Below are 16,155 nucleotides of genomic sequence, written 5' to 3'. Positions count from 1 at the left end.
CTTGAACACTACATGATAATAGAATTCAGAGATATTGGTTACATATACCTGCGCACTCACTAACACTATCTTTCTCTTATTTTAATTGCATTCCATTTTTTATTTTATCTCTCTCATATATATATATATACATACATACACACACACACATATATATATAGCTTCGGCTTCCTATCACTAATTATTAACACTATATTATTTCACTGGCATGCCGCACTGGGCTTCCTAGATTATAATAGTTTTTGGGGTGCCACACCCTGCACCTAGATATAGCGCTAGGGACCCCCAATATACAGAGAAGCCTTGACGCGGTTTGGGGGCATGTCATACACATGCGCAGGTATATGTAACCAATATCTCTGAATTCTATTATCATGTAGTGTTCAAGATTGGTTGCTAATACTATTCAGTGTGCCGGGGGAACCAATGTCTTGTAAAATTTAGGTGGGGATTCCCAATTAGCATCCATGTTTCACTGGAGGGTGTCAGATGACAACCTGCATATGTACAACATTTCCGCACTTCCCTAGGTCTCCCTTTGATACCCCTAACCAACTGGCTTGATGTCACTGCCGACGTTTCTCACTGGTTGCAATTTGGGAAGCTCATAAATATTTTATCAGAGGCCACTGCATTCAAGTAGGATCTTTTCTTAAAAAACAGAAAATGGAATGTAGAGAGGCTTGATTATCCAAAATAAAACTATTAGAACTCGCACACAAAATTTCTAGGGATTCAGAGATATATATGCAACTCTAAACTGCTAGAGCCTCTTTAAGTTCTCTGTTAAATGATAATGTCAAAAGAGCCTTCAGAAGATGTCTGCACTCCTATTATAGATGAAGTAACAAACCCTGGTAAAATGCTTACAAAAGCTCTCCGCGCACAACAATCTCTCACCTATATACAAAAAATGAAAGACATCTGGACATACTCATGCTACAGAAAATTCCATCGTGGATATCTTTCATGAATATTATACAGGCCTATAGAACCTCACCTAATCTTGCACAAACTCAGAGAGTTTGGAACATAAACTAGCCAGACAATTTTTTTTAGACGATATAGATTTCCCGCTTCCTGAGACTATACCACAAGCCCTTGATGCCCCATTCATGGAGGTTGAGTTAAAGGCAGCCATTAAAAGCTCCTTAATGAAAAAAGCCATGGTTTATATGGTTTCTCGATATAACTGCAAAAAGGTTGGGATTGCCCACCACCAGCGCTAGATACAATAAACAATGTTACTTCCCTTCTCCTATGTCCTTTTAGGAATCGGTATCACTCTCAGCTCCTTCCACTCAGTTGTACATGTAAAAAGAGCATATAATTCTCATAGTGCATACTGTTTAATTTTTACATATATCAATCATATACAAGGGAAAAAAAGTTTACATCCAGGTCAAGGTTTACAAAGTATTTTCACAAACATATATAAAAAAAAAAATCCAATGATAAAGTGCCAAAATGGAAAAGGTGCATGAATGTAGTTACCGGATGGTATGTGAACCGTAGGATATACAGTTCAAAGTGCGCATGCGTATAATCCAGGTCGCCCGGGTGCAACCTGGGTCAGAGCGCTGCAGCTGGTCCCACGATAGCTTATTATAAACTCTTTCAAGATCACCTAGTACCTATGCTATTAAATTCTTGTAATGCCATCTCAGCCCAAATACCCTTGCCTACTGGCTAGCTACATACCATATCTTTACTCAATGTTGACTTCATTTTATTGTTTTCACACCTTATCAAACTTCAAAATGAACTATCATAAATCTGTTGTATTAAATGTTACAGCCTCAAGCGCGAGTGTCTCTACTCTCGCCACATCTTTGCCCTAAAAGAAACAGCCTCACATTTACAATACTTCAAATTCAAATTCCAAATAAAATACACAAATTATTTTCACAGAATTTTACCCCTATACTTAATAAAATATGTACAGATTTGTCAGAATTTTTCATGGCTACATGAACATCCTTCCTAGAATACTCTGTATTTCCAGACAATTCCGATAAACCTTCCTCCAAAATAGCTCTCTGAATTACATAATGTATTCAGGATTTTGGTTCTTATTCACACTAGTTCACACTTTCTGACAAAATCCTTCTTAAGCTGTGTACACATGGGGGCGATTTCAACACATACCGCTGGCAATATGATCGCTGAGCGACCATATTGCCAGTGATTTGTTTGTGCTGTCGGCGATAAATCGCCAGGTGTGCGCTGCCGTGTGCAGCCCCTGATGGTCGCTGGAGCTTGCCCTGGCAGAGTCTCCTGTTCATCAGCGACCATCTCTGGTCGCTGATGAACAGGAGACACTGAGCAATATATCTCCCCCGTGTGTACACAGCTTAAGATGGACAAAACCATGTGCACTGCAGGGGGGCAGATGTTACTTGTGCAGAGAGAATTAGATTAGGGTGGGGTTTTACTTCAAAGTGAGATCTATATTGCAGTGTAAAAATAAAGCAGCCAGTATTTACCCTGCACAGAAACAAAATAACTCACCCAAATCTAATTTTACATCTCCCCCCTGCAGTGCACATGGTTTTGTCCATCTAAGAAGGATTTTGTCAGAAAGAGAACTAGAATAAGGCCCTTTGTGTGTGTGTTTGGGGCGGGGGGGGATGTGGAAAAGAGTGCATGTCCATCTGGATCTTTCCCCATTGACTTCCATTGTCAATACCCTCAATTCCTACCAGGTACGTTTGTGGGTGTGGCTGCCTCTTGGAAGGCGGCAGGCATTACCAGACTACAGCATTTGTTTTCCGATTGTGTGCAGAAGTCCTTTTAGCTGTTGATAGAACGTTTGAGGCTAACTATCAAAGACTACTGGTTTTACTTACAGTTACGACATTTTATTTTGTCAGTAGGAGGATCTAATGTATGCAATATAATGCTTACTTTATTTGAAAGTTTGTGCATCCAAACACATACTCCCACTCATATGGTTTCAAATTATCTTAAAAGCCCTCTTATCCTCTGTACCATCTTATTAAGAGCATTGGGAAAAATACTTTTTCCGGAAATGGATTCCAGTGAACTCAGTCAAGATATACCAGATGACTAGTGTATGCTCAAGCATCATGGAAGTAGTGGAGACACAATATATCTACTTTTCAGATGGCACAGAGGCCCTACTGTCTTACATAAATTATATCCTAGGGTTTCCCGTCTCAGCTGGAGATGCGGTAAAGACCTGGGATCACTTATACACATATATCCTTTGATCACTCACTATTGGGACAATATTATTAAAATGTCATCAGAGATATTGGGTATCTCAGTATCTCTGCCCTGACTTTTGTTTTTTGTCTCACTCCGCTATACCTATATCCAAATATAAAAAGTCCCTACTGCGACATATGAATAACGCTGCTACAGCAGTCTTCCCGGTCCGCTGGCGATCTTCCAGCTCACCTACTATCTGGGACAGATACCATCGCATGGACTTCTACATGAATATGATGACCTATACTATTCTACACTAGAAAAACAAGGCCTTTATCAAACCAAATGGTTCAGTTGGTTGGAGTTTAAAACTTCTTCTAAATAGAAGGACTTGATACCTCTGGCATCAGTTTGATGGAAATATGGTGACGGTGGGTGTTGCCTACATCAGTCCTGCCCTGGCTGATACTGTTACATTCTTCATTTCCATATCTATAAGAGAAGCTTTCCCTTTCTTCTCCTCTTCTCTCTAATTTCCTCTATTGTTTTTCTATCTTAAAGAACTAAACTTATATACGAACATGGTTCTCTTTTTTTTTGATCTTGGACTAATGCTACTGAAATTAGAAAGATTTTGGGTACTTGTGTAGTTTCACGGCGCCAGTATGGCGCCGTGCGTCTGAGTTCCCTTGCGGGGCACGCTTCGCTCGCCCACGCTGCAGGCTCGGTGGCTCGCTATGCTCGCCACGCTATTTAAAATCAACTCCATGCCAACATGGATAGTGGAGGTATGAACTATCCATGTTGGCATGGAGTTAAGTTACTTTTGTTTAACATAGTTTGTGGCGAGTGTAGAACCCGGAAGTAGCACGGCGCCATGAAACTACACAAGTACCAGATTTTGTTATAAACATTGAAATTTCTCATTGAAATACATTGAAGTAAGATGATTGACCGCTATGATACTATTCGGTCCTGTTCCTGTGAATATCAATGAATTGATATTTTTACATTGTAAAGCTGAAAATGTTTTTGAAATAAAAAAAATTATAAAAAAAAAAAAAACTTACAGCCCATAAGGGAATATGACTACAACTATTTTGGAACAAAAATATATATAGAAATTAAGGCATTATGGGATATAGAGGGGAAATAGGTAACCCACAAACAAGTTTAGTTTGTTCTTTCATGCCTGTGCTATTTGGTTAATAACATTAATACGGATATATTATAGCCAAACTTGTTCCCGGCACTCTGTTGCCCCAAAGGTAGGGGTGTCTCGCCCAGGTGCCTTCCTGTGGTGGGGTAATACCCACTGTATATGCTCCTTGTCAGGACGAAGGGGGCAATATCCCCGAAATGTTGAATAAAATGTTCACTGAGTAACCAGCGTTATTTAGTCCCTGAGTGCCGCCGTCCACAAGGAGTATGTATATAATATCTATATATATATATATATACACACACACTGTATACAAACATAATTATATATATATATATATATATATATTTATTAGTAGGGAAGCGGCACTCGGAGTCAGAAATAAGGAAAAACGCAGGTAATTTCTTGATCAAACGTTTTCAATGTTATACAAACATCGTCATCAGGATCCTTATCGATGACGATGTTTGTATAACATTGAAAACGTTTGATCAAGAAATTACCTGCGTTTTTCCTTATTTCTGACTCTGAGTGCCGCTGCCCTACTACTCCATATTTGGGACCGCCGAGTCCTTACCTGAGGACACCGGGGCACGGTAAAATTGCCGGAAAGGTGTGCCGTCCTTCCACTACCTGTATATATATATATATATGTATATATATATATATATATATATATATATATACATATACACATATATATATATATACACATATATATATATATAAAATACAACAGAATAAAAACAGTGCGCTGAACCCTCTATTGAACCAAGGACTAAATTGAAGTCCACAATCCGAAGTGAAAAGAAGTCCAATGTCTTTAGTAATATATCACTCAGGTTCCTTTAACCTGGCCGCTCCGTATCTCACACACAAAGGTTTAACCTGTATCCAACAGGTGAAGATTTTCTAGAGAAAGAAGAGAACGGGCGCTGATAGTGCATGAATCAGTTTGAAAAAACGAATTTTTATTCAGCACAAAGTAAAAGCAGGTGTGGATAAAACGTACCAACGTTGGCGGTTCTCATTCACCGCAGTCAGACAGCATGAGAGTGGTGCAATGCACCTGATGGAGCCGGTTACACTCGTCTGGTCTCCAACGTGTAGCAGCAGTAGTGGGATTGATCTCGACGCTAGGCCACGCGTGGCGTGGCCTAGCGTCGAGATCAATCCCACTACTGCTGCTACACGTTGGAGACCAGACGAGTGTAACCGGCTCCATCAGGTGCATTGCACCACTCTCATGCTGTCTGACTGCGGTGAATGAGAACCGCCAACGTTGGTACGTTTTATCCACACCTGCTTTTACTTTGTGCTGAATAAAAATTCGTTTTTTCAAACTGATTCATGCACTATCAGCGCCCGTTCTCTTCTTTCTCTAGAATATATATATATATATATATATATATATATATATATATATATATATATATATATATATATATATATATATATATATATATACATACATACACACACATATATACATACACACACACATACATACACAAAACACACACACACACACAAATAATTTGGTAATACTTTATCTCTTTGCAAGTATTATCCTCTATGACACATTGGAGCATAATCAACTAGCTGCCATAATTTACAGTGGCTAATTCGGTACTTGTTTCCTAGCACGGCCACAACGATCATGATCGTGGGCATCGTGAGGAAAAATCGGGGGCATCGCAAGCACTAAAAAAATCGGGTGCGATGGTCGCGACGCGATGCCCGCGATTTCCCCATAGGGAACAATGTTAAATGCCTCAATTTAGCCGCGATGCCCGCGATTTCCCCATAGGGAACAATGTTAAATGGGTCAATTTACCCAAATCATCATAGGGAACAATGTTAAATGGGCCATAAACCCCCCAAAACACCCCTGAACAGTGAAATGTCCCCCCAAAAGTATTTTACGCCACCCCACGATCAACGCGAACCCGAAGCGTGGCGAGCGCAGCGAGCCCGCGAGGGGCGGCGGTACGCGTCCTCCGACCTTTTCATACCCCCACTATCCACGTCGGCGTGGAGTTGAGAATATAATAGTGTGGCGAACGTAGCGAGCCCCCGAGCCCGAAGCGTGGCGAGCGTAGCGAGCCCCGCGAGGGGACGCGGATACCTGTGAAGCCCGCGAAGGGACGCGTTTACCTGTGAAGGTATCCGCGTCCGCTCGCCACGCTTCGGGCTCGGTGGCTCGCTACGATCGCCACACTATTCTATTCTCAACTCCACGCCGACGTGGATAGTGGGGGTATGAAAAGGTCGGAGGACGCGTACCACCGCCGCCGCTCGCCACGCTTCGGGTTCGTGTTGATCGTGGGGTGGCGTAAAGTACTTTTGGGGGGACATTTCACTGTTCTGGGGTGTTTTTGGGGCTTTCTGGCCCATTTATCATTGTTCCCTATGATGATTTGGTGAAATTGAGGTATTTAACATTGTTCCCTATGAGAAATCGGGGGCATCGCGGGTACATTGAGCCATTTAACATTGTTTCCTATGGGGAAATCGTGGGCATCGCGTCTGGACCATTTAAGGGTTTTTTAGCCGCATACGACGCGACCGACGCGATTTTTACTATTTTCAATGCATTTCAATGGGAAAATCGGGGGCATCGCGTCGGTCGCGTCGTATACCACTAAAAATGACACACGATGCCCGCGATTGTGGCCGTGCTAGGAAACAAGTACCGCTAATTCAATTAGTCTTGACAGCATTAAGGATTTTTTGTTCACATGGCCGAGCAAAAAAATGGAATGGAATAACAAAATTACCAGATAATTAACATTGGGCAAATATCACATAAAAAATAAAAATAAAGAGACCTTATTTAACAAACTCCTCCTTATTTAGTCTAAAATAGCCAGCCCTGTGGAGTATTCTCTTAATTTGTTCTAATTCCACCAGTGATGGTTGTACCTGTGCGATGGAACATAAGCCACCAATGCTATAGTGCTGCTTGGGATATGGTCATTGGGTCTACAGCAAGTTGGTCAACAAGTATTGGGTTGACACTGTTATGTCGACAGGGGGATAGGTTGACATGGGTCTAGGTCAACATGGGTCTAGGTCGACACAAGCATTAGGTCGACAGCCACAAGGTCAACATGGGATTTTTTTTGTTTTTTTGAGCCAACAGGTGGTATTTCATGCCCTACAATCCACTAGAGCAGGGCTGGGCAAACCCGGCCCTCCAGATGTTAATGAACTACACATCCCAGGATGCTTTGCATTAGTTTTGCTATGTGGCCATGCTGAAACTGATGCAAGGCATGCTGGTATGTGTAGTTCATCAACATCTGGAGGGCCGGTGTTGCCTAGCACCGCACTAGAGCGTGGCGGGAGAATAAAATAGTGTGCCGAGCGCAGCGAGGCACCATGCCCGAAGCATCGCGAGCGATGCGAGGGGATGCGGTGCACTGGAAAATGTCCGTGTCCACTGTGTCAACATTCAGGTAAAAAAAAACAGTGAAAAACCACATGTGGACCTTTTGACTGTCGACCTAAATCCATGTCGACCTAATGCTTGTCGACTAACTTACTGTAGACCAAACGATCCCAACCCGTGCTGCTTGGAGTATACAGTAGGCTGCTTGTGTCCGCTTTGGAATCAGAGAACTAAAGCCTCCTATAGAAGCTCCATTGCTAGTGGTAGCAGTTCTAGTACAGGAGTGTCCTCAATAAAGACTAGCATAGCAAAGTGGACTGTGAACAACCTGGCAGTTATGAAAACTCGAAAACGCTCGTTAGAACAGGAGCCGGTTTCCTCCGGTGAGGCTGAACTCCCACAGCAGAAGGCTTAAGAACAAACAGTAGATAGGGAGGCATAAAATAAACTCGCAGGCCTTTTCTTTGGTCCCAGTCTGTTCTCCAGTAAACCTTCCACTCACCTGATCTCCCTGCTACCTCCATCCACCCCGGCTGCCCGGTTGTGGTTCATGTCACAGAGCACTTCTCCGCTCCCTGATGGTTGTGGCCTACCCGGAGCCTAGATTCCCCAGCCAAGTAGAGCGACAAGCTATGTAGCGCATCCTGCCACAGATCGCCACCCATGCTTGCATACTGGCTCCTGGGACCCACCTGCCGCTGTCCCTTTTTGCTGGGGCTTTTACACTGCCAGGTGCCCACAGCTGGCCTCTGGAAGTTGGCACCAGATTCTTCTGGAGAGGTGAGCTGCTCCTCCTGGATTCCCTTTCTGTGTGACGACGGCCATCTTGCTGGCTAAATTGGTGATAATCTCAGTGTTTGCCTTATACTTGAGATTTACATTGATCTTCCTTACTGCCCCTGAAGATTTGCCCCCACTACAGCTGCTAAATGACCTCCTCCGCCTCTCTGCCACTATGTGACCATTCACCATAGGAGCCGTCACTCTTTAGGTTTACCTTGTATGTTACCTACAGTGACTCTGTGCATCTATTACATTGCTTGCCTACAGCCCTTCAAGTTTTGAAACTTTTTCAAATTGCTTGGGTTTTACTTCATTTGATAGGTCTTCCAGGAAGCCTAAAGAATAACTGCCCCCCAAAAGCTCCTTTCCCTCTCAGAAACCCCCCTTCACTGCCCCTCTACAACAGAGCCCTCTATTGCCTGCAGCATCATTCGACTTTGGTTTGTTTATACTCCAACTCTAATCAACTGCCTTTCCTCCATAAATTGTGCTTCTTGATATGCAAAGACTCTAAAGGCTCTCTGATGGTAATGGGCGATTATAATTTAGTCCTGGACCCTAAACTAGATAGATCTGCCTATCCCTTTTCTTCTGTGCCTTCTTCTGTTTTGAACTCCTCCCTCTCCTTCTGCAAATTTTGATTTATATGATGTTGGGCAAACTCGTAACCCATCTGGGCGGGAATACATGTTCTACTCCCAGGTCCATAACTCCTACACTAGAATCGACTTGATGAGTAAGTGGACTCTGCAAAGAACCAAGGACGTATATATCCTAGGGAAGAAATATATAAATAAATATAGATATATATTGCACTTAATATAATTAATAATGTCCAGATCTGAACGCTATGCTTAACCTCCAATAATTGAACTGAATAATGGATATAGTATATATATATATATATATATATATATGGATACAGTAGTGCAATTCTCATCCTTAAATTGGTGTTAGCTAGGCATATGTCCATCCAGGAATTTAAATGGATATTGCCGCTGTAAGGAGGCTTTACCAGTTGAAGTATCCCCACTCGTGTGAAATTTAACTAGCACTGTAGGTCTTATTGACGTCTCAAGATGGCAGCTTTACGACTGCCAGTGGTTGGTTGCAGTGGTCAGCGAGCAGTCAGCCTGAGGATATGTTGGTCGTTTGCCTTAACTCTGATTCCAGCTGACCGCGACAGTCAGTACTTGCCGTTGTCTGCAGGTTGTTAGCCTGAGAATGCCATAGCTGCTGCCTTGCTCAAATTATCAGCAGCACGTCCAGATCCAGCAGGTGGATAGCACACAGGTCAGGGAGGGAGGGCACTCAGATTTAAAAAATGAAAAGATGAAAGTGCAACTTTCCCATCTCTTGACACATTTCTCCGCTATCAGGGGTGCAGCGGTTTCCTCAGAAGATATCCTACCCATCACTTGGTCTGACCATGTCTCTGTCATCTGGAAATGGAATCTGAACTGTCCACACACTCCCCCTCGACCATGGTGTCTCTTCCCCCACCTATTGAGAGACCCTCTCACCAATAAAATCATATCAGACTCCATAGACGCTTATAGGTCTACGAATTCCCCCAAGACACGTCTATTATAAATTACTGGTGTGCATTTAAAGCAGTTACCAGAGGGGCTGCTATGCAAGCAGGAGCCACACTTAAATGTCAATCCCTTCAGATGCTTTAGAATCTAAAAACATAGAAAGACCTAGAATCTAAAAACATAACCAACCTATCCAGAGTTCTTAAGAAATAACTTTCGATCATCTGTAGCCAGATACAGAAGTTCCTTTTAGCTTGTACGAAAAATGCCACAAAAATGTAATCTGCTTTTAGCAGCTTATCGAATTGAAAGATTTTTCACACTAACAGAAGTAAAGACTGGTTACCTGAGTAATGCCGATCATGGCAAGTACAATATAAAGTTCTTCTTTTGTGAGCTTCCCCGGAGTGGTTTGATTGGCCATTGCCCAAATTTGCCCCAGTGTTTCCCGAGGAAGTCCAGAGGACAGAAGAATTGGATACAATTTGGCTGTATCTATTCCAGATGTAGAAAGGGTTGTTTCTAAAATACTCTTATAAAGATCTAAGAAAAAAAAGTATAAAATGCACAAACTGAGGTTATGTACTATGCAATTATTTTGTTATAGTGTTATTATCATTATGTCACATAATAAAGTTTTAATATGCCACAGGCACCGCAGCTTGTAAAAGGATTACAATAAGGTATTTGTAGCACAGACACAACAGCATAATTCCAACACACAGGACTTCACATAAATAATTATTATAACTGTTCATCAGCAAAATTTCCATGCAGTTTAAACACACACACACACACACACACACACACACAGTCAGGTCCATAAATATTGGAACATCGACACAATTCTCATATTTTGGGTCCTATACACCACCACAATGTATTTGAAATTAACCAAACAAGCTGTAACTGCAAACTTTCAGCTTTAATTTGAGGGTATTTACATCCAAATCAGGTGAACGTTGTAGGAATTACAATGGTTTCTATATATTTCTGCCTCCCACTTTTTAAGGGACAAACTATACAATTCTAAATCAGACTTTCACTTTTTAATACTTTGTTGCAAATCCTTTGCAGTCAATTACAGCCTGAAGTCTGGAACAATGTGATTGCCTCTGTGTTTGTGCATGTGTGACGGAGAAAGAGATGTAGTTTCACTCGCTGCCAACAGACACACAATCAGACACTAGACATATAGATAGTGTAGATGGATTAAATTAGTCCCACTTTTCACTGTGCTACGGTCTCTGAGTGCCACTTCTTCCTAGATATAGATATATCTCTCTCTCTATTTTTACAAAAATGTACCTGGGACAATGCTGTCATTGTAAATCCATGAAGGTAGCATTGGTTCAATCATATCTGTTGCTGAGAACATTCTAACACCAACTGTTGCAAAACAAAAGCAAAAACAGGCATCATTTTAAATCTTTGGTACACATAAGTAATCTAATTCCACAAAATAGAATTTCCAATTATGACACTTTAGTGGCTGTCCTGCCATTGACACAGCAAGAAAGCCTTTGGCATCATTTTGTTTACTGGAACAGTAGCTCTAAGTTAGTTAGTATAGTACAGTACAGTACAATCAATAAATGAGTATCAGGTTTTGTAGTGAAGCAAGCCTCCCCGCATGCAGGGACTTGGCGAACCACAAGCCCCTGCATGCGGGTCATTAATGGGCCTGTTGTGACTTGTAGTCAGACAGACACACACAACCCATTTATTGGGGGGAGTCCCGCCTCCCACAAGGACCCGGTTAGGGCTGACCACAGTTGCCATGCTTTGTTTAGGAAACTTGTGTAAAAAGCCAATGGTGTCATGCACAATGACACCACTGGCTGTTTTAGCCCGATGCTAGCTATAAAAATATTTTTTTTTTTTTATCCAGGAGTCCGGTGCTGGTTTCAGAAATACAGGGGGACCCTATTCATTTTATTCCCCTGTATTTCCGCAACCAGAACCAGATCAAAGAGCCCAGGGCTGCTTATATTTATTTTTATACAGAGAAGCATCGCACGGATCTGACTGATTCCTTTGATGCTTCAGCCTCATCTGCATTTGGCTGCCGGCATAGATTTGGCTACGAATGACAGACAACGATAAATATGAATCCTAAGAACTCTGTAAATTTGCGGAATTCTCAGGCTGCATTTTAGGGCTGATCAGGGTTGTAACCATTTGTACCATGGATCGGCCTTTTGGTAAATTTCCTCCAAAGACTATCACCACTATGCATCCTAGGTGTCACACTAATTGTATCCCTGAACATTTTTTGTGCCGTGTTCAAACTGGCTGCATTAAAAAGAAACGTTTGGCGCTTCCGGCCAGCTAGTAGCGCGGATTTCAATTAGGTCTTTTTTTTAGCATGTCTAACACAGTAAATTCTGCTGACTACATTGGATGTGTTGACCTAATGGCCTAGAGAGTTACCCTATGTGTTTATTTAACATAATTGACCCCATAGTTATGCTTGGCGTTACGTTTGGGCTAAACAGGGAGTGATGACATCACTTCCTGTTCATATGTCTTTAAGCAAAGCCAGCAAGGCAATGGAGGGTGGATGCCTGGTTGTTGAAGCTACGCTATGCTGTACTGTATCCTGATGACGGTCTATCCTTGATCGAAACATTACATCAGTATTGGTATGAGCATGAATATTCATTAAAATACTTTGCATGAGAAAGCTATGATCACACACAGTAACAGAGGTTAATAAAAAATTAACCTACACATACAGATGTACCACCTCACTCGCCATTCCTATGAATGGTGTGCAAACACACACTTCCTAGGTTGGGGTGCAGTGGCCTGTGACCACACACTCTAGTAAATACAAATACAGGGGGCCCAGCACTGTGCTGAGCCCCCTATATATATTTTCCTGAACGTTGATCTTTGCAATAATGCAATAAAACACGATTTCACTTTGCTACAAGTCTCCTAGTGCTGCTAGTACACACACCCACACATTGTCATTATATATATATATATACATACATGCATACATACATACATAAACACACACAATCTAGTGCAGGGCCAGCACTCCTTACTGTTGCAAACAGCCAAATTGCCCCGGTGCCCTCCTGGGTATAAAATACCTGATATGTAGACAAGGTTTCCCAAGGGGTAACGGCGGCACTCAGAGGACTGATAAATAAACACTCAAGACCAAGCTGTGGTGGTGTCCAACGTTTCAGTCGGGTGACTTTTTTCAAGAACAGATCACATACGTGATACCTGTCCTATAGGAACATATTAAGGGACAATTTCTCATTCAGTCCATGGGGATTTATGGTATTGAGGCGGTGTTCCTATAGGACACTGAGTGGACATTGTCCATCTATTCCATGCATGATTGGCCATCATTTGCGCTTCTTACAAGCAAAACTTCAGATATTGATTATATCAAACCGTGTGCTTTTTTGTTCTTCTCCGCTTGAATCTTGCTATCCCTTTACAAATGATCTAATTTATATTTGTTGATAAGTGTAAGTATGTTTATACATGATTGGTTGTGTGCTTTTTCTTCTTCTCCCTCTACAACTCTCGCTATCCCTTTACATTTTCCTTAGGCCATGGTCACTAATGGCTGTTACAGGTGGTACATTTGGACCCAAACACCCATGAACATATCACGGTCCAGCAAGACCAACGGTGTGCTTTATTTTCTTCTCCGCTTAAAATCTCGCTATCCCTTTAAATTTCCTTAGGTCAGTGCCTAAACCATTCATGTGCAGGCAACTGCAACATTGTGTGCTTTTTCTTCACCTTCTCTCAAAGGGCGGGATGTATCAATACTCGCATTTCTGTAGTGAAGTGGAGTCCTTTTTTTCGTGGTGTTTTCGCTGGCTTTTTGCGGAGTTTTCCGCGTTATGTATCATTTTTTCCCTCTGTTTCCATCCGTTGGAATCTTTTCGTTTTTTTTTTTTTAGCGCATGCGCAATGAAGTGTATTTTGCCTCTCATGCGCAGATCTGTTAAATTTGTTTTTTTCTATGCACTGGACTAGGGGCAGCAGACATTATAGGAACTTTCCAAACACACAGCCAGCATAGCACTATTTAGCATGACGATAACATGATTACCTGAATGCTATACATAGCGATATAGCGCTATGCTGGCTGTGTATATGGGTGATGTGTTTGTGAAGTTCCTCTAATGCCCGCTGGCCAAAAGTCCCTGCCGCTGATGCGTTTTTTATATGTTTATCGCCTGCAAAACTAGGCGAATATTTCCGAGGCATAGCTGAGCGCTGCGAATGTTAATACATTACACAGCGCGTCAGCTTACATACAAATGAATGACAGTAACTACCGCGCCGGAAACGCCGCGATAGTAAAAAAACTCCGCCGGCTTGTACTAACAGCAATGCGAAACTTTATTGATACATCATGAGAAGGCACTGCGGATGCGTAAACGGGATAACAGCGCTGCGGTAAGCTTTGATACATCCCGCTCAAATTCTTGCTATCCCTTTAAATTTTCCAATGATAGAATACGTTTTCCTATGCTAGAAGACATAGAGCAAAACGGTCCTCCCACCGACAGGTCAACTGCCAGAATGCGCATGCTCCCTTATGAGTATTGCATTGTTCTGTAATCCAGATGATAATACACACAGACCACCACCATACACATACCTATAGTATGACAGGTGGTGCCTTATAGTTGTAGACACAATACTGTCACAACATTTATTTCTGTGAACATGGAAATCAGCAGAAACATGATCAGTTAGTCCCCACACAGTTTTTAACTTTCAATTAATCTACTCGTCACACATACACATCTGTGATCACTTTTTATAGGCACTCACATATATGGGCACAGACAAGCCCACATTCCATTAAACCTAGAATGATTACATATTCACACAACAACTGTATATTTATTGTTATGTATTTGCATTGCATTGATGTGTACTACATGTTTTATTGCACAGGCAACACGATCCCGCCGAGCACCGCCCCATTGCTATAGACATCACACGGCTTGCGTTCCAGCAGCGACACATCACATAGAAAATGACGCACACAGGATACTTCCGGTGCAACAACTTCCGGACACCGCGGAGAGCCGGCGGCATTGTGCAGCCTATTGCTATCATGTTTGATTTCACCCCCTATTTAAGGTAAGCACTGTTCTGTAGTTATTTGTTCACCTACACCAGTGATTTTCAACCTTTTTACCTTGCGGCACACTAAATAGGACTTTAAAATTGCCAAGGCACACTATGAGATCCCCACGGGGCAAAACACATTGGCCATCACAGGAAAAAAACAAACCTATTGGCCCCCACATTAAAAACAATCACACTGATCCCCACAGGTAACAAAAATAAAATACATTGGCCCTTTACATGAAAAGAAGAGACCAGTAAATAACATTTGAACTGGTGGTGGCTGTAAATAGGTTTGGGCATCTCTAGATCTGGGGGCACACTTGAGAACAGCTCAAGGCACACTAGTGTGCCACGGCACACTGGTTGAAAAACACTGACCTACACCTTCACAAAGGGACATACACGTCCCGAAACTATGAAAAACTTCCTCTGAGTGCTGCTGCCTGATTATTTCCTGCTTCTACCTACTGTCTCCAGAGGGCACCGGGGTGTGCTGTATCCAGCTGAGTGAGTGCCGGGCCGCTTCCACTAATAAATAAAAAGGGATTTTTGTAAGAACTTACCGTTCGAATCCCTTTCTCTGATATGGTCCTGGTGACACAGCTTCACATTGGGATGTAGGAGGGTCCGCAGGAGCCAGGCACCTATCCTAAAGCTTTTGGAGGGTAGGCTCCTCCCCTACTGCATCCCAGATTCCTCAGTTCAATCTTTCAAAGCCACTGGAATACATTAACTCAGTACAACGCCTGCACATATTATATGCACATTTTTAAATTTAACTTTTTCAACCAATTATAACATGAAACATCATGAACACTGGCATACTTACTGAGCGTAAGGGAGGGATCGCTGTGTCACCAGGACCATATCAGAGAAAGGGATTCGAACGGTAAGTTCTTACAAAAATCCCTTTTTCTCTTTCAATGGTCCTGGTGACACAGCTTCACATTGGGACGTTCCAGAGCCGGTCCTTTTGG

The 16,155-nt window shown here is 42.2% G+C and overlaps 1 protein-coding gene across 1 annotated transcript in view; it reads right to left on the bottom strand.

Moving 5' to 3' along the window:
• Positions 1 to 16,155, bottom strand: part of SYNRG (synergin gamma) — a 112,549-nt gene that overhangs the window by 50,715 nt on the left and 45,679 nt on the right. Inside the window, exons 7-8 of the mRNA XM_083173096.1 lie at positions 11,360 to 11,440; positions 10,398 to 10,594 (exon numbers count right to left, since the gene is read on the bottom strand). Of these exons, the coding sequence (XP_083029222.1) occupies positions 10,398 to 10,594; positions 11,360 to 11,440 (278 nt within the window). The remainder of the gene's footprint in view (positions 1 to 10,397; positions 10,595 to 11,359; positions 11,441 to 16,155) is intronic.

The sequence above is a fragment of the Crinia signifera genome, chromosome 2 (assembly GCF_055691185.1).
Source record: "Crinia signifera chromosome 2, ASM5569118v1, whole genome shotgun sequence".
NCBI lineage: Eukaryota > Metazoa > Chordata > Amphibia > Anura > Myobatrachidae > Crinia > Crinia signifera.
The sequence above is the reverse complement of the archived record's forward strand: the minus strand, read 5'-3'. Positions and strand labels throughout refer to the sequence as shown.